General features: G+C 41.0%; 1 protein-coding gene across 1 annotated transcript; it reads right to left on the reverse strand.

The window, feature by feature from the left end:
- Window positions 1-4264: 4264 nt before the first annotated feature.
- LOC106561213 (zinc finger and BTB domain-containing protein 7C) lies at window positions 4265-15338 on the reverse strand. The gene is given in 5 exon segments (XM_014124934.2): window positions 4265-6497; window positions 8401-8862; window positions 8864-8945; window positions 8948-9784; window positions 14767-15338. Coding segments are annotated over 4 exon segments (2052 nt in total). The 5' UTR covers window positions 9765-9784; window positions 14767-15338; the 3' UTR covers window positions 4265-5806.
- Window positions 15339-21804: the final 6466 nt, after the last annotated feature.

A 21804-nucleotide genomic window follows, 5' to 3' on the forward strand; every position in this document is an offset into this window, starting at 1 on the left:
AGTGGAACACGAGAAAATGAACTTCAAGTGCTGATATTGCTTACTCATAAATTATTGTTAATTCTTTGGACAACTTTTTTCATTTGACTTTTTCTTTGCATCACTTATTCAGGGCTTTACGGAGTGTTTCCTATGCCCTATGACCCTCAAACTCAACTCTGGACCTTGAAGCCAGTTCCACTGAATTTGTTCATTGTTCAACTCTAATCAGGGAGTGATACTATACTCTCTAAAGGGGCAAAACTGCATCACAGTGGAGAGGTTGTGTGCGACAAACCTGTACATTGAAACTGTAGTATATTCAATCACCCAGTAGACGGCAGTGGAGAAATACAGATTAATAAAGTCTAGACAGTGAGAGGAAAATGTCTGTGTCTGTAAAAACATTGCTAGCCTCCCAACTTCTTGCTTGTCCATCAGGAAGACAAAACCAGACAGTGGACTGTAACTGATTGCCAAAAGCAGTTTTATTTCATACATTTTCACCTGAAAAAAAATACTTTACCTGCTCTTTTTCAATGTGGCTATTTTTGATTCCACACACCGTATCTCTTTGCCAAAAGGTCCAAGATCCCTTGCTCTGACCTTCTTCTCCAATCCGTTTTGAGGAGGCGAGGAGAGAGACTGTGAGGAATTGAGGAAAGATACATTATGACCCACTGCTTCATGACAGGGAAGTATGCAGAACCTGCGGCTCCCAGGCCATTCTTTATTTTATATATTTTTTCTCATGCTGCGGTTGAGAGTGGGCGGTCAAACAGACAACTTTGGGATGAACATATTTTTGTTGTCCTGCAGATTATTTGGAAAGATCTTTCTAATTTCTATGCGTTAGCCTAGGCCTACCTATTGTATTAAAAGCACATCTTTGTCTCATTATTCACACACTCTCAGAATTTGCTTCTTCAGCCTACCTCTCCTCTTCCAGTTGGGTTTGCGAGATCACGTGCGCTATGTAGCCTATATGTGTGGTCTCAATGAAATAGCCTACCCATGGACAGAGAATCACTTGGCAGTTATCTTTCCAAGGAAATGTTATTAAATATGATTAGACCAGTGGTGTAGTGGAGGGTATTCACAGGCATACAACCTAGGCCTATAGCCTACCCACTTATTTTTTTGTGGGCATTGCGTATACTCACTTCTTAATCCCCACTGATCATACCAAAGTAGTTTAGTGGAGGTACAGGATTTTGGCTATAGACTAGTTTCAAGTGAGGTAAGACATGCCTCCATAATATGAAGTAAAACATCCAGGTTTCAAACAATTAAGGAATATAACAAATATAGCAATGCTAATGATAGGCCTAACCTTCTTCTGGTAGATGGAAAGGCTTTCCTAAAAACCTTCTCTATTAAATGTTAACTACAGTAGCTACAAAGTAGCCTACCAGTCAGAATGATAACATGATTATTTGCATCACTACAGTTGCTATTTCATTTTCATACACCAACGCATGTGCTTCAGAGGGTCTGAATACTTATGTAAATAAAGTATTTATGTTTTTCGTCATTATGGGGTATTGTGTGTAGATTGATCTATTTAATCAATTGTAGAATAAGTCTGTAATGTAACAAAATGTGGAAAAGGTGAAGGGGTCTGAATACTTTCTGAATGCACTGTAGCCCTGGACAACCACTCCTCATTCAGTTCATTGAAGGCTAGTTGATTAGTTGACAAGTTGACTCAGGTGTGCTTGTCCAGGGTTACAATAAAAATGTGTACTGTTGTGGGTACTCGAGGATCAAGATTGGGGAACAATGATTTAGAACATCAAATGTTGTTGTTTTTCTGTTAAAAAAGTGTGACTTTGAAAGTGAAAACCTGTAAAAATTAGGAAAATATTTTCACATGTATCTGTTTCAATGGTAGACCTACTATTAGCCTACTTGCACAATATAGCTCGGGATGGCCTGATGTGAAAGACCAATATGGGATTTATAATTTTAGGTAATTCAGAGTGTTTGTCACTGTTTCTCACACAGGGCGCATTTCCTTAGCCGGAAGTTTGGAAATATTTAGGAAAAATGTGAGTATTCCCACTTCTCCAAGCAGCAATACACCACTGGATTGGACTATAGTTTACTACAGTGGCTGTAAATGAATATTGACAATGGAAAGAAGAGGAGGGCACCCAACCAACGTGATTCGAGGTGCAAAAAAATAAGATAATCGTTGCAAAGTAAAAGGCCCTTTTCATTTTCATTCAATATTGATTACCCATTTATTTGTCTCTGCAAATTGTCCTCTAAATGGTAGGCTATATCCTATGAGAAAAACGTAGCTCAAAAGAAAGTGCAAGTGTCCTCTCTCATCATTCTTGTTGCTTCAACTTCAGTAGCCCACCAACCCACCCTGACCAACCACCCTACTTTCGTTTTTGCCTTAAGTAACCATCTGTCATATGTAACCATACCAAACATAACATATTATACTAATTTGAGTGTCCCGAATGTACCTGCACTATGTTACATCTAGTCTATGAGACCAGGCTGCGTAGCCATACTGTGAGAGCAGGTCTTATTTAAATAGAGTCTATAGCCTATGAATGGGCAGAGAAGCACAGGGCAGTTATCTTTCCAACACATTTTTCTTCATAAATATTATTAGGCATTTAGTTTACTACATTGCCTATAAATAAATATTGATCACCCATATTTGTCTCTGTCTGAAAATCGTCCCACTCCTAAAAGGTAGCTAAAGAGAAAATGCAAGTCTACAACTCAGCTCTCTTCAAACTGTGTCTATAATGGGACACGTGAGAATCTATGGTAAATGTAACCTGTTTCTTAGGTTATTTTTGCGCATTTTGATATTGCCTATAGGCCGCAAAATGGCTGCGACAATGGCTGCCAAGTGAGCTGTGTCACATATGCCTAAAATAACATTGTGGGACTGTGGTTGGGTTCTGGACCAGTCCTTACGTTAGCAGTTAGGAGTCGGACAGAAAGCCAGTGGGTGTGGGCCTGCTGCGGTTGTGGGCGGAGCGAGATGAATTAAGTCAATCTGAAGTGGCCATACAGCATATACTGCAAAGCAGCCTCCACAGACATCAGGATTTTCATACTTCTTGAGCTTAGAAGAGCAGAACAGCTATTGAGAAGGAAGTTGTCAAGGAAGTGATTTTGTGTTTGTAGAGGAGGTACAGTCCCAACCTACTTTCAAACCAATAATGGAGCTATATGGAGCCCTCTGCATTGTTAAAGCCAATTTATGCTTGATCCGCAAATGTGGTCAGTGGCTCCATATGGAGGCATGCAGAGGCCAATTTGAGCTCCGTACTGCATTGCGGTGCGCTTCTGTAATGAGTGCGCTGAGAGTTGGGAAGCAAGTTCAGGGAGTGACTGTTTTAATGAATAAAAGAAACAATGAACACGAAACACAAACAATGCACCGACATGAAAACAGAGTCAATAACACCTGAGGAAAGAACCAAGGGGAGTGACAGATAATCAAGGAGGATAATCAAGGAGGTGAAAGAGTCCAGGTGAGTGTCATGAGGCGCAGGTGCACGAGACGTTTGCGCCAGGTGTGTGGGATAATCAGCAGCCTGATGATCTAGAGGCCGGAGAGGGAGTATACGTGACAGCCTCCCAAATTTTGTAACAATGCGGAGGGCTCCGTATACCTCCGTATATCCCCACATTGACATGTAGGTGGGGGCGGGAGGAGCTGTATAAACACAAACTCACTTCCTTCGCACCAGCTCAGATCAACAACTCTGCGCTGCTCTGCAAAGTGCAAGAAGTATGAATGCCATGACTTCTGCAGAGCCGTATCACCGTAAATGCTGCACTGCCAATGCAGATGTCGGATTGACCATGCAGCTCCTTTAATAAAGGTTGAGAGGCGCACAGGGATGCAGTATGGAGGTTGATTTGGCCTCTGCATGCCGGCGGAGGCTCCACAATTGCATTACACCCTTCATACAAAGCCTCCGGCTACATTTTTGGATCAAGCATAAATTGGCTTTTAATCAGTCCTGCAGGAGGGAGACACAGGCAAGTACATGCATATCCAGTGAGATCACTCCAGATTCAAGTCGAAATGTGATGTTTTTGACGGTCCTCAAGACATAAGGAAACTCCCTGCAAAACCTTCTACTAGGGGCAAAAAGCTGGGATGGAACCCAGGTCTATAAAACAGGACTCTGCTGGTAATTTGTAAAAAAATAAATATATATATGCTCTTTTACAGCATTATAAACGTTAATGCAAGTACATTTTTATCCAACAATCAAATAACATTCTTTACATGTCAAAATTCCATAGCCCTAATTTATTTGGAAAAGTATACATTTATGTAAAATCTTTACAATATCAAGGCATCCAATTTATTTTATGCTTCATGTTGACATTATTATCACCAGCTTATTTTGATAGCAACGTCGAGGTGTTGTGTATGCTTGTATGAAGACAGTGATTATAATATTGATGTTTGAATACAAGCTAAAGCTCAATAGATGATTGAGGATGTTGTGTCATTCTCTAAAATGGCATCCAAACCATAATTCCAGTTATGAAAGAGTTGCACCAAAGGCACGCTCTCTCACACTCACGGCGCACACACGCACGTGCACACATACGCATGTGTGCGCACACACACACACACACACACACACACACACACACACACACACACACCAGACAACCAGAATTTAAACTCCCAGACCCACGGGAGTACAAGATTTAGTGTCTTTATAAAACAACATATTTGCAAAATATAGCCAAGGCTAATTTAAATATGCATAAATACCAAGAAAATAGTTTCCCATTTCAATTCAAATAATTGTGAATAACAACATTTATACACAGATCAGAAAAAAACGGTATAATAAAATAGGGTAGAAACCCTTTTTAAATGTCTTACTGCAGCAATCAAATCACGAGCAGGACATAGCTAAAGCAATAATCTATCTGTCTCACAAATTATTTACACATCATGGTCTTTAGAAGAAACACAGAACGTACTGTGTGCAATGTAACACAAGGCTTATTCAAGTTTGTGCAATATCAAACTCCACATTTTTGGAGGAGTTATCAATTATAAAAAACAACAACAAATATAATACAACAATAATCAACATAACTATGGTCAAATTCTTTAAAACATTTATATATATTTACAATAGTGCAGACAAAATCTGAGAACAATGCATTACAAGGGTAAAAACAAGTCTTCGATGTAGATTTTTTTTGTCAAGTGAATAATTTGTCATGGTTTTGAATGTTCTTCGGTGGCTTAGACTACCCTGTTTATTACCACTGTACCCAAAATCTGCAACTTTGGGTACATTTGGAATCCATAGTTTGTAGCTTATAAATAACTTTGAGCTTTCATATCTGATATCAGTTTATTCATTTATAGACTGGGAATTTAGGAAACAACGTATTGCCATACCTTAATTAATTACACTATGAATTACACGTTTACATTAATAATAAAAAAAATAAACAGTTATATCATGTCCTGAGTGTATAATTTTTTTCAACTTAGTACTTTTGGAACATACAAAATGTATTCGTCCTGTTTTACTTCCCCAAAATAAATGTTTTATCAAAATCCTTGCGATTGTAAAGATGGCAGCTCAAAAGATTTTGATCTGAGATGTTTAACGTCAACTGTTTTCCAAGTAATTACCCTGTTTGCTATATACCTATGTTCCCAGACATCACTCCCCTTATATCTCTAAACAGCAGGTGGGAAATCTACCAGACAGAGAACTCTCTCTGTTCTGTGCGATTCTTAGAACTTTGAAATGAAGTGTCAGTTAGCTATCATTTGGAAGTGTCAGTTGGAAAAATGTTAGTTGGCCGGCTCAGGGATATTAGGGGTGTGGTTCTCCAGTCTCAGGGTCCAGGGGTCAGGGATGTAAAATGGAGGGTGGGTGAGGACTTCCTCCCCAGGCCCCGCCAGGGCAAAGGTGAACACGCCCCTCTGTCTCTCCATCTCCACCTTGTCCACCACGTGCTTCCTGTCTGACTGGTGCCGAGCCTCCCGACTCTCCCTGCTCTCTCTGCTCTCTCTGCTCTCTCTGCTGTCACTGTCCAAGTCCTTATAACTCAGGTTCTTACCACCCAGACCCAGGTCCCGTCTTTCTCTCTCCCCAAGGCCCAGACTTTTACCTCTAACTCCCCCGTGGGAGGGCAGGAGCCGGCATCCGCCCGACCTCTCAGTCAGCATCTTGCCGCCCTCATGGTGATTGGCCGAGCATGGAGGGCCCTGCAGGAAGTTGTTGACTGAGCGCCAAGCGGCCGGCTTGCGGCCCCGTCGAGGGCGTGAGATGCGGCAGCTCTGCCTCTTGATGTGGCGGTGCAGGTGGTCTGAGCGTGTGAAGCTCTTGTAGCAGTGCTCACACTGGTAGGGCCGCACCCCTGTGTGGATACGCAGGTGGTTCTTTAGGTCATAGTTATGGACAAACTTGGAGTTACAGTGGAGACAGATATAGGGGCGCTCGCCTGTGTGCTTTCGCATGTGGATCTTCAGTTTGTCTTGCCTGGAAAGACAAAAAATGAGTTATATTCTGTGTTTTGAAAAATATAAGAGAGATGAAAGCATAGGTATACTTTGGGGTACTAGATGGAAGGTGAAACTATCGTGCCATAACAGAGGCAGGAAATGAGAAACCATTAAAGGGGGTTTCCAGTTTCCACCTTTTAGGTCTCGACTCTCAAGTGGTATTCAGATGAGAGGATAAAAATAATTAGCCTGAACCACAAAAACACATTGTTCCCTTACCCTAATAACATTGCCCTTAAAAGATCTCAAACGCCAGTGTCAACATGATTGCTACACTCTTATAAAAAAGGTGCTATCTGAAACAAAAAGGGTCATTTGGCTGTCCCCACAGAAGTACCCTTTGAATAACTATTTTTGGTTCCAGGTAGAACCCTTTTGGTTCTAGGTAGAACTTTTATGGGTTCCTTGTAGAACCCTTTCCATAGAGGGTTCCACGTGGAACCCACAAGGGTTCTACCTGGACCCAAAAAGGGGGCTCCTATAGGGACAGCCGAAGAACTTGTTTGGAAGCCTTTTTTCTAAGGGTGTATATACAAGTAACATCGATTAAAAGATGATTGGGAAGCACTTTGTTTTACGCATCCATATTCTGTATAGTCTATAGGACTAATAAGACCTATTACAGTGCGAGGAAAGTGACGTGTCCGAAATCTGTCTTGCCTACTACTTACTAAAACTACATACTGTGTATTAATTGCAGTTCATACTTAAGCAGTAAGCAACAAGTATCAACATACTAGACTCATACTGAGAATGCATCATATGATGCGGAATTTCCCACCATTCGTTCATTTTGATACTCATTATCAGCTGTTGTCAAACACATGGGTCTGAAAGACGATTCTCTTCCTCAATCGCATGCAGTGAATTCTACTAGATGAAAATCCGAAATGAGTATGATATCCTGGCAATTAAAGCATATTGAATTTTCAAAGTTTCACATACAGAGCCTTCAGAAAATAGTGTTAAACATGATTGTTTTATGACTGCCTCATCTCTGTATGCCTCAGTCGAGCAGTACATTTCAAACAAAGATTCAACCACAAAGACCAGGGAGTGTTTTCTAATGATAAAAACAGACATTGAATATCCCTTTGAGCATGGTGATACACGCGTCCTTCCTAACTCAGTTGCCAGAGAGGAAGGAACCACGCAAGGATTTCACTATGAGGCCAGTGGTGAAGTTAATGGCTGTGATAGGAGAAAACTGAGGATGGATCAACAACGTTATAGTTACTCCGCAATACTAATCTAATTGACAGGTTGAAAAGAAGGAATTCTGTACAGCAAAAAAAAATATTCAAAACAATCCTGTTTGCAACAAGGCACTAAACCTAAACACAAGGCCAAATCTACAATGGAGTTGCTTACCAAGAAGACAGTGAATGTTCCTGAGTGGCTAAGTTACAGTTTTGACTTAAATATACTTGAAAATCTATGGCAAGACTCTAGCAATGCTCAATAGCCAATGTGACAGAGCTTGAATAATTTTTAAAACATCAATGTGGGGTGTGAAAAGCTCTTAGAGACTTACCCAGAAAGACTCACAGCAGTCATCGCTGCCAAAGGTGATTCTAACATGTATTGACTCAGGGGTGTGAATACTTATGTAAATTATATATTTCTGTATTTCATTTTCAATAAATGCAACAATTTCTAAAAACGTGTTTTCACTGTCATTATTGTGCAGATAGATGAAATAGATGTTATACATTTTGTGTTCAGGCTGTAAGAACAAAACGTGGAATAAGTCAAGGGGTATGAATACTTTCTGAAGTCACTGTATGTATACTATAAACCGTTTTATTTTTAACCCAAAAAGCTACAATTTCAAACACAAGTATGGTTATTTAGAGACAGTGTATATGAATTTGTCATACCTGGTGAATCGCACCTCACAGATGGTGCACATGTATGGTTTCTCTCCTGTGTGGGTCCTCATGTGTCTGGGTAGTTTCCCTGCCCCCTGGATCACCTTGTTACATATAGGACACTGCTGGGAGGCTTTAGGCTTCATCTTCCGCTCTTCCTCCAGCTGCCAGGGAGGGAACAGCGCCCCCAGGTGGCTTGACGTGCTCAGGAAGCCCATGTAGGAGCGGAAGTCTGCCTCGTCCTTTATCTGGCCCAGATGGAGGTGAGACCCCTCGGACCGTACCACCCCCATCTCAACTCCCATCCCTGATAGGCCGGAATTCATGAAGTTTTTCAGGAGGTCCCCATGCAGCATGCTGGGCGGGACTTCCTCCTTTAGCTCCTCCTTGATGATCTCTCTTTTCACAACCAGGTCTAGGGGTCTGTTGTCCAGCTGGGGGGGGGTAGGAGGGGCGGGGAGTCGGGGCATGGTGGTTGGGGTCTAGGACCTTTTGGGGGAAGCCTGGGAACTCTGCGGCCCACATGGGAGGGTAGAAGCCGGGGAGCAGAGGGAAAAGTTAGCCCTCCTGTCCAGGACTGATGGCATTTTAGGGTATAGCCCTTCCTGTAGCAGGGATTCAATGGAAAAGTCCTTGAGGGCTCGGCTCTCCATGCTCTCATGCTCCTGCCGGGGTTTCTCACACTGAGAGTCTGTGTCCCGACACTTCCTCTCATTCTGCTGCAGCCCGTACTGCTGCTGGTACTGGGAGGTATTGGGTGGACTGGGAGCTGCTCCTCTCTCTGACCCGACTTGGTCCTGACTCTCTGACGACCTCATTGACCTCTCACTGGCATTATCCTCCTCGTTATCCTCCTGCTCGTCCTTCCTCGACTCATCATCCTCCTCCATGTCTTTATCCTCCTCTTCATCATCTTCCTCCTCTTCTTCTACATCCTCATCCTCTTCCTCCTCTCCTCCTCCACCTCCACCTCCTCCCTCGCCAGAGTCCATAATCTCCAGACACACGTTGATGATGCAGGGGATTTCCAGCATCTGAGCCGCTCCAAGGATCTCCTTTACGTTGGACGCCGTCACCGTCAGCGTGGAAGTGTAAGCAAACTCCAAGATTGCAGTCAGCGACTCAGGGGCAACAAAGTCTATCTCAAACACCCCGTGCTGGTCACTTCCGTCAGAGGCCACGGTGAAGAGCTTCTTGAAGTACTGGCTGCAGGCGGCAAGGACCGAGCGGTGGGTACGGTACTCCTGGTCTTGTACAACGAGGACTACATCACAGAGTAACCCGGCGCGGCGCTGCTCGTTGAGGCAGCACAGGACGTCACTGCTGTGGTTGGGGAACGGAATCCCGATCAGGTCATCCTCTGTGTGGGCCATCCTCTCCTCTCCTTCTCTTACTTATTTACAACACATGGAGAGAAACACAATATAATTTATTTTCAATCAAATGTATTGCTTTAGCATCAACAGTTGTCACTAACTGCTTTACCCAGCCTAGATCCAAAAATAATCAGAAACACAGTGCCAAGCAAGTGTTATTTCTATGGAGGTAGACATTTAATTTTATTAAACCATTCTTTCACCAGGCAAGTTAATTTATAGATTAGTGATAAAACAAAATCGCTTTGCAGTGCTGCACAGGCCACAGTTGATGAAAGATGAATTTTCTTTAGATTATAGAGAAGAGTGAAGTGTTGAATGCTATCCTATGGAGGATCTTGTGAAAACGTGTTAATTCTGTAAGATGTTTACAGTGAGTGATAAAATGGTTTTGGCCGTTTTCTCGCCCATTCATGTCCCGTCTATGAATAGAGTTTAAACTTGTAGCTGTCCGCTCCTCAGCGGTTACAGCAGGCATGTGAATAGATACTTTCAGATGGCTTCTTACCACAACTGCATTGTTGACTGGTTCCAAATCGTCCATAGCTTATGTTACGTTACAGTATAAAGCCAGAGTAAATAAGCTATGAGTTAATAATATCCATCTGCAGTCTAAGCCGGGGGAAGATTTTTTTATTATGCTAATTGTGCTGATCAGTTACCAATTAAACATGTAATATTCTCGATCTTGTTGCTAGGGAACAGTTTCTATGATTATCATACAGATACAGTATCCATACACAGTGGAAGATACCTATAGAAGAAGACCTAGGTTAGAGACCCCATCTTTTTACGCTGCTGCTACTCTCTGTTTATCATATATGCATAGTCACTTTAACTATACATTCATGTACATGCTACCTCAATTTGGCTGACCAACCAGTGCTCCCGCACATTGGCTAACCGGGCTATCTGCATTGTGTCCCGCCACCCACCACCCACCAACCCCTCTTTTACGCTACTGCTACTCTCTGTTCATCATATATGCATAGTCACTTTAACCATATCTACATGTACATACTACCTCAATCAGCCTGACTAACCGGTGTCTGAATGTAGCCTCGCTACTTTTATAGACTCGCTACTGTATATAGCCTGTCTTTTTACTGTTGTTTTATTTCTTTACTTACCTATTGTTCACCTAATACCTTTTTTGCACTATTGGTTAGAGCCTGTAAGTAAGCATTTCACTGTAAGGTCTAAACCTGTTGTATTCGGTGCATGTGACAAATAAACTTTGATTTGATTTGATATGCTGTGCATTATGAAAAAACATTGATGGGCAGCTTACAGCAAAAGCCCAAGTGGAATTCAGTTAGATTATAGTTGATGTGGTGCTTTCAGAGTTGTAGTAAATGACAGTCAGTATGAACAGGAAGTTGCTGCATTGTCAAATATGTATCGTAATGTCAATATGGAGACTAAGAGTACGTACTAAGAGTAGCCCATGAGTATATATTATATATTAGCCTAAACTGTCACTAATTTCACCTAACATAGACTGCTATAACCTCTAGGACAGTGAGGTCTAACATACATCATCTGCTTTACCATATTAGTATTATTCTTGGAAGTAGTTGATATTGACACAAGGGACCTAATCATACTTCAAGGTCTCTGTAAAGCATGTGTGTCATGTCGAAGGACAGCTCTAACAATGAAAAGAAAAGTGACAGCGAGATAGAATCTGTTAGTTGGGTTTAGGGTCTTGACTTCACCTTACAGTAACATTTAGCATTTGTTCAGCAAAGAGGAGAGGAGGGATCTTGAGTAAAAATGACTTGAAGAAGTAGAAAAATGACAGAAATTCTCCAAATGCCTTTTCTACTTTAAGTGGAATCACATTTCCAGAGCGTTTTGTACATATAACGTTTAAAGAATGTTCATAAAACGTTTTTGTTGTCCGTTTTATTATTCAGAAATAATTTTAAGAAATACCTGATGAGAGAGAGAGAGCGAGTGAGAGAGGGGGGGAGACAGAGAAGGAGAGGGCAAGAGATATAGAGAGTTCCCTAACAGGTTGCACAAACATCAACGCTGTGAAGGACTAGGAGCCCATCCCTGGAAAACCCAGCCAAGTCAAACAATTGGTGCGGAGCTTAGAACAACAGAGTGGATAGGAGAGGGGCCAGGGAGGGCCAGGAGGGAGTCCATGGTTGGTCTCTACAAGTATCCTAAATGGCACCCTATTCCCTATATAGTGCACTGCTTTTGACCAGAGCCCAATGGGCCCAGGTCAAAAGTAGTGCTAAGAAATAGGGTGCCATTTGGGATGTAGGCTGTCTCCCCCACCCTGGGATCATGTGCTACAGGCTAGGCAGCAGCCAGCGCGCCTCTCTCTATCTCTCTCTTACACTCACACACACCCACACACACACACACACACACAAACACACACACACACACACACACACACACACACACACACACACACACACACACACACACACACACACACACACACACACACACACACACACACACACACACACACACACACACACACACACAGTGCTAACACACCAGGGCTAATTACTATGTACTGGAGAGGATCTGAGGAGGATGTGCCACATGGACAGAGAGGGGAGGAGGGCACTGCTTATCCAACGCAAGGTCCTGGATGGATCACTGTTTCATCACCCTTTCCCTCTGTCCCTCTCCTCAAAACAGTCAGGGTGGGGACTCCACTTCACTTTTTGTGATTTGTTCTGCCAGTCTCCCCCTGTCTGTCAGCCCATGGAAAGACACCTTTGATCCTGTGTTTGTACTAAATAGACCCCATAGACCACATCAAAGCTGTTCCACTTTGCTTTGTTAAATAGTCCCAGATAATGCACCTATTAGAAACAATTATGTAAAAAAGACTGTCACTATTGTTTTGGATTAAAACATTTGTTTTTACTTGATTAAATTCAAATCCTAATAGTACTGTATATCTTTGATAGTGAGCAGGAAGAACAAGCCTTAATCTGATGTTTTGAAATACACTACACAAGGATAAATGGCACAATGAGAGAGCAGGTTGGCCTGTCCACAGCTCCTCTTCTCCGACCCCTCACAGTGAGTGACTATTGCCCACTACCACTCACCCACCCCAACTCTGTGTAACCACAACCAACCCTGTGTCCTTGCTTGCCTCCAGTCCTGTGGTAGGCAGTGTCATCAATAGAGGCTGCCAGGGGCCAGACAGTGGCTAACTAGGGGGCTAACATTAACACAGCTCTCTCTCTCTGTGTCTCCAACCCCCCATCACCACTTCTGATTAGTGAACCCAGGCCCACCAAGGGCCACTGTCTGGGGAAATACTGATCTGGACTGTAAGCTACACTATACAATTGGCATTCAGAGCCAAACTTACAGCCAGTTATTTAAAATGAGTCGGTTATGGATAGAAATAGCTCCACTGTCTGGGGGAAACACTAGTTTAGAAAAAACTACACTGACTATAAAATGTGCTATTATTCTACAGCCTGTTGTTTAGAATTAGATGCTTGTCATAACACCCATAGCGTGGCTCTAAAGACCCACACTGTGATATGTACAGATTTTTTTATCATTAAATTAATGATACAGTATACCCATCGATTCTTGAAGAAAATGATGAATGCCATTACTTTGCCACATGTTAAAGAAAATGGCCCTGTATCTTTATACAAGCTTAAATTGTGATCACAAGCCATTTCAATCTGTTACACAGAATGTAGAGGAAAATAATATCTAACTACTGTCTTGTTCATTATAATAGGCGAAAAGTACACCTGTGACAGTGAGTGATTACATTTAATAGACCAAGATTAGTGAAGTAGTGAATTATTGTGGGGGGACAAATTATTACCTATAAGCCAATCGTACAGCAGTTTATTATCGGGCCATCACTCAGTCTCCAGGGGAGCCTGAAGGTTCACACCATTATCTAGCTTAGACAGTACAGGTATTGTTTTTGTGGTTTATTAGGTCTCAGAGGTCAACCTTTGGTTTATTGATTCCATTTTGGAACATTCCATTATTGATTCCATTCCAATAACACTTTACAATAAGGTTATCTTTATAAAGGGTTCATAATTAGTTTATTGGCTGGCTACTACTCATTTATAGATACATTATATATCTATAATAAACATACATGAATTTATATTCTTATGATTACAGGCTGTTCTGTTTTAATGAATGAGTTTAATTTAGACCACTGATGCTTTGAATTAAATTGTTGATGATCCACAGAAGACTTTATAGTTTGGGAGAATTGTTGGTGTCTTCTTGACAACCACTTTTATCAAGCTCACCACCTCTCCTCATCTCATAGTTTTAGTGATTTATGACAAATTAATAATAAGTCAACCAGATAGCAGATGAGGCTATAGTCAACGGATACAGACATTTTTCTTACAAAATATATTTTCATATTTGCTACTCTGTAAAACTAATCTATACAGCTAATTTTACTTGAACGTCTATTAGTACCCCAAAAATGTTTTAACTAGACAACAAGCAACCATTGTAAAACAAACAAGCCTAATCCTTATATTTTGTAAGCAGATGAGGCAAGAGTTTCATGAGATAATAAACAACAAGAGTGTCACAAACATTAGTCTTCTATACCACTCTCCACCATAACAGGTTTTCATTCTGTCAACACTCCAACTTTAACTTTAGTTCAAAAAACATTCACTTTTGTTTCATGAATTACTTCAGAATCAGTAATAAGAGAACTAGTAATGTTTCATGAATTACTGCAGAATCAGTAATAAGAGCACTGCATTTTCTTGAGACTGCATCTCATAATGCTTTCCAAATAATTACGAGTCATCAAATTACCATATTCACACAGAGCAGAGTCTCTGTCAGAGTACACAAACACATACACACTGAACAGGTGTACTGTAGCACATTAAGACCGATACACTGCAAGCACTAAGCAGACACACTCACATAAACTTACACATATAAACATGAAGAATGTTCAGAATTCCAAACTATAATCCTCATAATCATGGCCTACCTTCTTAATTACTTCCTTTCCTTTTTTGTTTATTATTCCAAGTCTACCAGTGATGTCCAGTGACCTGCCACATTGCTTCTTTAGAGTAGAGTACCCAGAGATGACAGTCCGTCCGTCCGTCCGTCAGTCCGTCAGTCAGTCAGTACATTCACAGTCACAGTCACAGCCACCTCGCATCGGATGCCCATTCACAAAAACAGGCAATATCCACGCTTCCAACACCAATACAAAGATAAGGAACTGCTAGTAGAGTGGAACAGTAGAACATCGGAGCGGAGAGAAGTGTAGGTGTCCCTGTCAAGCTTAAACAGGCTGGTGAGCAAAGCAATAGTGGAGTTGAGAGAGAGAAGGCAGGCAGGGAAACCAGGCAGGCTTGTCAGATTCACAGTAGGGAGGGAGAGCAGAGCAGCACTGCTGCAATGTGGAGATGTCGGGTTTTATAGCAGGGTGGGTAGCTAAAAGATAATAATACCCCAGCCCTCCTCCATAACACAAGTTAAGCACACTATGTAATAAGCTCATGGCTCAGACACCCTCTGATTTAGTTCAGACAAAATGAGTGAATGAGTGAATTTCAGTATGGAGGGATGGAGGGAGTGGTGTGAAGCTGCTAGGGCTTGTTTAGGGAGAGAGAGAGGGTAAAAAAGAAAGACGAAAAAACTAAAATATATATATTTTTTTAAAAGGAGAAAAGTTTAGACTTCAAACTAGCCACTTAAGAATTCAACCGAGGAGAGATCAGAGATGAAACAACAGTGTTGCTATTGATGAACAACTTTAAGATTTAAGATTAAAACCAAAATATGAATGTTTTATTTTGTTGAATTGGACATGATACAGTACAGTATTGTAGCCCTTTAATGGCCTAAATTTCAACTTGGACAAATGTCTGCCATTCGATTCTTTCACACACTTAAAGGATATTGCTTACTCGTTTTTACCACAAACTCAGTCTGAGCTCAGTGTGGGCTGGGAGACAGACTGCTAATCTGAGTATATAATCTGGAGCAGCTCTCCATTCTATTCTTTAACAACCTGTCTGTTTCCTGTTGATTCATGTCTAGTCAAACGCTGCTGCATCCTTCACCTGAATGTCTTGGATGGTTTTTACAATTTGTAATAATATTCTATTTTATTTTATAAAAATATAGCTACATTTGTACAAGACTAAATCCAAAATAAAAACAAACCATTTAAATTTAGATATCGACAGTATATCTAATCAATTATTTGACCTCTTGTTTGGCTTCCTGTATATGATTCAAACTGAAGTTAGAAGGTTTGAAGGATCAGAGAGGAGAGGTGACAGATTCTTCTGTTTGACTCAGTGATCACAGCAGTGGGAGTATATTATATAGCTCCCTCTGTCTGTAGAGGTCGAAGACAGCCTCTTTAGACCGGGGTGTTTACATAGAAGAGAAAGAAGAAACAGAGAAAAGATGTGGTTGCCCTCCTCTTCAATTTAGAAAAGGAAATGATCAGTCTGGCATGTGGACTTTGATAGGCGGGTGAGAGAAAGAGAGAGAGAGAGCTAGAGGCACTGAGAAAAACCAACCATTCGCTCAGAGGGGTGGGCTCTCCTATGAACTTTATGCTTTTTTCTAGGTCTTATAACAATGAACTCAGTGTCTATGGCATCACAGCCAGTACTAACAGAAAAATGTAAATCTCTCATCCTCTCCCAGTGTTTCCTGACTCACATGACAGGACACTTTCACAGGATAGCTTCTGTTACTGACAGTCTGGCCCATTGGGACACTACGGATTTCCTACATGACATCAACACTATTGCTTATTTTGTAATGCTCAGCGTAATAGCAGTTTGCACTGGGTCAGTTCTTAGAAATTACAGAAAATGTTCAAATGTGGCATTTAGCATAGCAGAATAAATCTTATAAAACAAGCCTGTATTGGTTAAATCAAATAAACTTTTATAAAATGTTCTTGCCAAAACCTAGATGGTTCTGACATGTTTAAAGTGCATGGTTGTGTTATTGTAGGAGTAAGCATGTGTTATGTTAGTATTTGGCTGCTCGCAAGTTTCTTCACATTCTGTAGTATGATAGACTTGTACTCATGCTTATAGGCCAACATCCCCTAGGGAGTATGTAGCGAGACCACAGCCTTATTCTTGGTGGTTGCAGGGTTTCGTAGTTGGCGAGAATTTAAGTATACTGAGATGGAGCTTGGTATATATAAACAGGGAAGCCACTAAATGTTAGCAGACCAGCCAGCCGGCTAGACAAGCAACAATCACAACCTATTCAGGCAGGTCCGTAGCTACATATGATGACACTGAGGTCCGGACCTCTGTATTTAAAAAAAAAAAAATTCTACTCAATCAGGGTCTCAACTTATTGTTGAGAGTTAGAATAGTAGAATACACAAGGTGCAATTTCGAAACGTGGTCGTGCATCAGCAGTTTACTCTTGTTATATGTCACTCACTGACATTCACTCAATTAGCCCATGTAGGTTAAAAAAAATTAGATTGGTAAATTAGTGTAGTTAGTCTAGCCAGCTATCGAAACTTGTAGTAACCTAATCATGGCAGAATTACCGACCCGGCATGCAGACCCGGCACCACGAACTCTCCAACCCGGCAGCCATCATTCCCTGACCTTACCGACCCGGCACACCTTAACCTCCAGAGTGCCCCCATTTGATTTTGTTAATCACTCTCACTCAGATACATAATAACATGGCATAAGTCATGGCAAAATGTGTAGAAATTCTGTAAAGCAAACTTATTTGTTTACCATTTCGTTACAAAGAAAATCCACTCAATCCCAATACGTTTTGCATGTTAACAGTCAAGTTTTTAAGATATTGGACATTCAAGAAGCAAAGTGTCACCGGCCACATCACCACGATGACGCAAAATGGGAATAATCACTAAAACTCAGACCCTGGCTACGATCCTTATCTAAATGCTTTGTCTGCTGTTGTCATAGAAACTCTATGCAGGTTTCACTGTAATATCGATTACAGGCTCAAAATGGCCAGAAACTAATAACTTTCTTCTGAAACTTATCAGTCTATTCTTGTTCTAACAAATTAAGGATATTCCATGTGAGAAATTGCCAAGAAACTGAAGATCTCATACGCTGTGTCCTACTCCCTTCACAGAACAGCGCAAACTGGCTCTAACCAGAATAGAAAGAGGAATGGGAGGCCCCGGTGCACAACTGAGGAAGAGGACAAGTACATTGGAGTGTCTAGTTTGAGAAACAGATGCCTCACAAGTCATCAACTGGCAGCTTCATTAACCTGTTATGGCTAGGGGGCAGTATTTTCACGGCCGGATAAAAAACGTACCCGATTTAATCAGATTATTACTCCTGCCCAGAAACTAGAATATGCATATAATTATTAGCTTTGGATAGAAAACACTCCAAAGTTTCTAAAACTGTTTGAATGGTGTCTGTGAGTATAACAGAACTCATTTGGCAGGCCAAAACCTGAGAAGATTCCATGCAGGAAGTGCCCTGTCTGACAATTTCTTGGCCTTCTTGATTATCTCTATCCAATACAGGGGATCTCTGCTGTTACGTGACACTTCCTACGGCTCCCATGGGCTCTCAGAAGGCGGCAAAAAGCTGAATCGTGGCTTTGCAGGCTCTGGCTGAAAAAAAGTAGCGCGTTTGGATAGTGGCCGGTCACAGTACTATGAAACTCAGGCTCGTGCACGAGGGGATCCCATGCTTTTATTTTCTCTCCCTTTGTACGTATACACGCTTTCCCGGTCGGAATATTATCGCTTTTTTACGAGAAAAATGGCATAAAAATTGATTTTAAACAGCGGTTGACATGCTTCGAAGTACGGTAATGGAATATTTATATATTTTTTGTCACGAAATGCGTCGTGCTCGTGACCCTTATTTACACTTCGGATAGTGTCTTGAACGCACGAACAAAACGCAGCTATTTGGATATAACCTCTTAGGGCTAGGGGGCAGTATTTACACGTCCGGATAAAAAACGTACCCGATTTAATCTGATTACTACTCCTACCCAGTAACTAGAATATGCATATACTTATTAGATATTGATAGAAAACACCCTAAAGTTTCTAAAACTGTTTGAATGGTGTCTGTGAGTTTAACAGAACTCATATGGCAGACAAAAACCTGAGAGATTCCTTTACAGGAAGTGGCCTGTCTGACCATTTATTGGCTTTCTTTGACATCTCTTTCCAAAACAAAGGATCTCTGCGGTAACGTGACACTTCCCACGGCTCCCATAGGCTCTCAGAGCCCGGGAAAAAGCTGAACGTCGTCATTCCAGCCCCAGGCTGAAACACATTATTGCCTTTGTCAAGTGGCCGATCAGGGGACAGTGGGCTTAGGCGCGTGCACTGGTCGCCCCCGTCTTTCTTTTTTTTTCCTCTATTTACCGAAACGCAGATTCCCGGTCGGAATATTATCGTTTTTTTACGAGATAAATTGCATAAAAATTGATTTTAAACAGCGGTTGACATGCTTCGAAGTACGGTAATGGAATATTTAGAATTTTTTTGTCACGAAATGCGCCATGCTCATAACCCTGAATTACCATTTCGGATAGTTTCTTGAACGTACGAACAAAAAGCCGCTGTTTGGATATAACGATGGATTATTTGGGACCAAACCAACATTTGTTATTGAAGTAGAAGTCCTGGGAGTGCATTCTGACGAAGAACAGAAAAGGTAATAACATTTTTGTTATAGTAAATCTGATTTTGGTGAAGGCTAAACTTGCTGGGTGTCTAAATAGCTAGCCCGTGATGGCTGGGCTATGTACTTAGTATATTGCAAAATGTGCTTTCACCAAAAAGCTATTTTAAAATCGGACATATTGAGTGCATAGAGGAGTTCTGTATCTATAATTCTTAAAATAATTGACATGCTTTTTGTGAACGTTTATCGTGAGTAATTTAGTAAATTTTTTGTAAATTCCCCGGAGGTTTGCGGGGGGTATGCTAGTTCTGAACGTCACTTGCTAATGTAAAAAGCTGGTTTTTGATATAAATATGAACTTGATTGAACAAAACATGCATGTATTGTATAACATAATGTCCTAGGTGTGTCATCTGATGAAGATCATCAAAGGTTAGTGCTGCATTTAGCTGTCTTCTGGGTTTTTGTGACATTATATGCTAGCTTGAAAAATGGGTGTCTGATTATTTCTGGCTGGGTACTCTGCTGACATAATCTAATGTTTTGCTTTCGTTGTAAAGCCTTTTTGAAATCGGACAGTGTGGTTAGGTTAACGAGAGTCTTGTCTTTAAATAGCTGTAAAATAGTCATATGTTTGAGAAATTGAAGTAATAGCATTTCTAAGGTATTTGAAAATCGCGCCACAGGATTCAACTGGCTGTTACGTAGGTGGGACGATTTGGTGCCACCTGCCCTAGAGAGGATAACAATGGATTATTTTGAACCAAACCAACATTTGTTATTGAAGTAGCAGTCCTGGGAGTGCATTCTGACGAAGAACACCAAAGGTAATCAAACTTTTCTAATAGTAAATTGGAGTTTGGTCAGGGCTAAACTTGCTGGGTGTCTAAATAGCTAGCTGTGATGGCTGGGCTATATACTCAGAATATTGCAAAATGTGCTTTCACCGAAAAGCTATTTTAAAATCGGACACCTCGATTGCACAAAGGAGTTCTGTATCTATAAATCTTAAAATAATTGTTATGTTTTTTGTGAACGTTTATCGTGAGTAATTTAGTAAATTCACCAGAGGTTTGCGGGGGGTATGCTAGTTCTGAACGTCACATGCTAATGTAAAAAGCTGTTTTTTGATATAAATCTGAACTTGATTGAACAAAACATGCATGTATTGTATAACATAATGTCCTAGGTATGTCATCTGATGAAGATCATCAAAGCTTATTGCTGCATTTTGCTGTGGTTTTGTTTTTTGTGACATTATATGCTAGCTTGAAAAATGGATGTCTGATTATTTCTGGCTGGGTACTCTGCTGACATAATCTAATGTTTTGCTTTCGCTGTAAAGCCTTTTTGAAATTGGACAGTGTGGTTAGATAAAGGAGAGTCTTGTCTTTAAAATGCTTTAAAATAGTCATATTTTTTAAAAATGGAAGTTTTTGAATTTTTGAGGAATTTGTAATTCGCGCCACGCCTATCATTGGATATTGGAGCAGGTTTTCCGCTAGCGGAACGTCTAGATGTAAGAGGTACCCGCAAAACACCAGTCTCAACGTCAACAGTGAAGAGGTGACTCCGGGATGCTGGCCTTCCAGGCAGAGTTCCTCTGTGCAGTGTCTGTGTTCTTTTTCTTAAAACCTCACTAGGGTAGGGGGCACTATTTTCACCTCCGGAAGAAAAGCGTACCCAAAGTAAACTGCCTGGTACTCAGGCTGAGAAGCTAGGATATGCATATAATTAGTAGATAGAAAACACTCCAAAGTTTCTAAAACTGTTCAAATAATGTCTGCGAGTATTGAAATGGCTGTTTTTCCAATGAAAGCCTATCCACCATTTAAAGGGATAGGACCCAGATTCCATTCCCCATGTCTTCCACTAGTTGTGAACAGTCTTTAGACATTGTTTCAGGCTTTTATTCTGAAAAATGAGGGAGAATGACAACATTGAGTGAGTGGACCCTGGGATGTCCTCAGAGGTGGTTACTGCGCGCGACTGAGAGCACGCCTTTCTTGTTTTCCTTTTATATTGACGAAGCTTTTGTACGGTTGAAATATTATCGATTATTTAGGCTAAAAACAACCTGAGGATTGATTATAAACATCGTTTGACATGTTTCTACGAACTTTACGGATGCTATTTGAAATTTTCTTCTGCCTCTTGTGACCGCATTTGAGCCATTGGATTACTGAACAAAATACACCCACAAAATGGAGGTTTTTGGATATAAAGAGGGACTTTATCGAACAAAACAAACATTTATTGTGTAACATGGAGTCTTGTGAGTGCAACCATACGAAGATCATCAAAGGTAAGTGATTAATTTTATTGCTATTTCTGACTTTCATGACTAATCTACTTGGCTGGTAACTGTACGTAATGTTTTG

Source organism: Salmo salar, chromosome ssa01 (assembly GCF_905237065.1).
Source record: "Salmo salar chromosome ssa01, Ssal_v3.1, whole genome shotgun sequence".
NCBI lineage: Eukaryota > Metazoa > Chordata > Actinopteri > Salmoniformes > Salmonidae > Salmo > Salmo salar.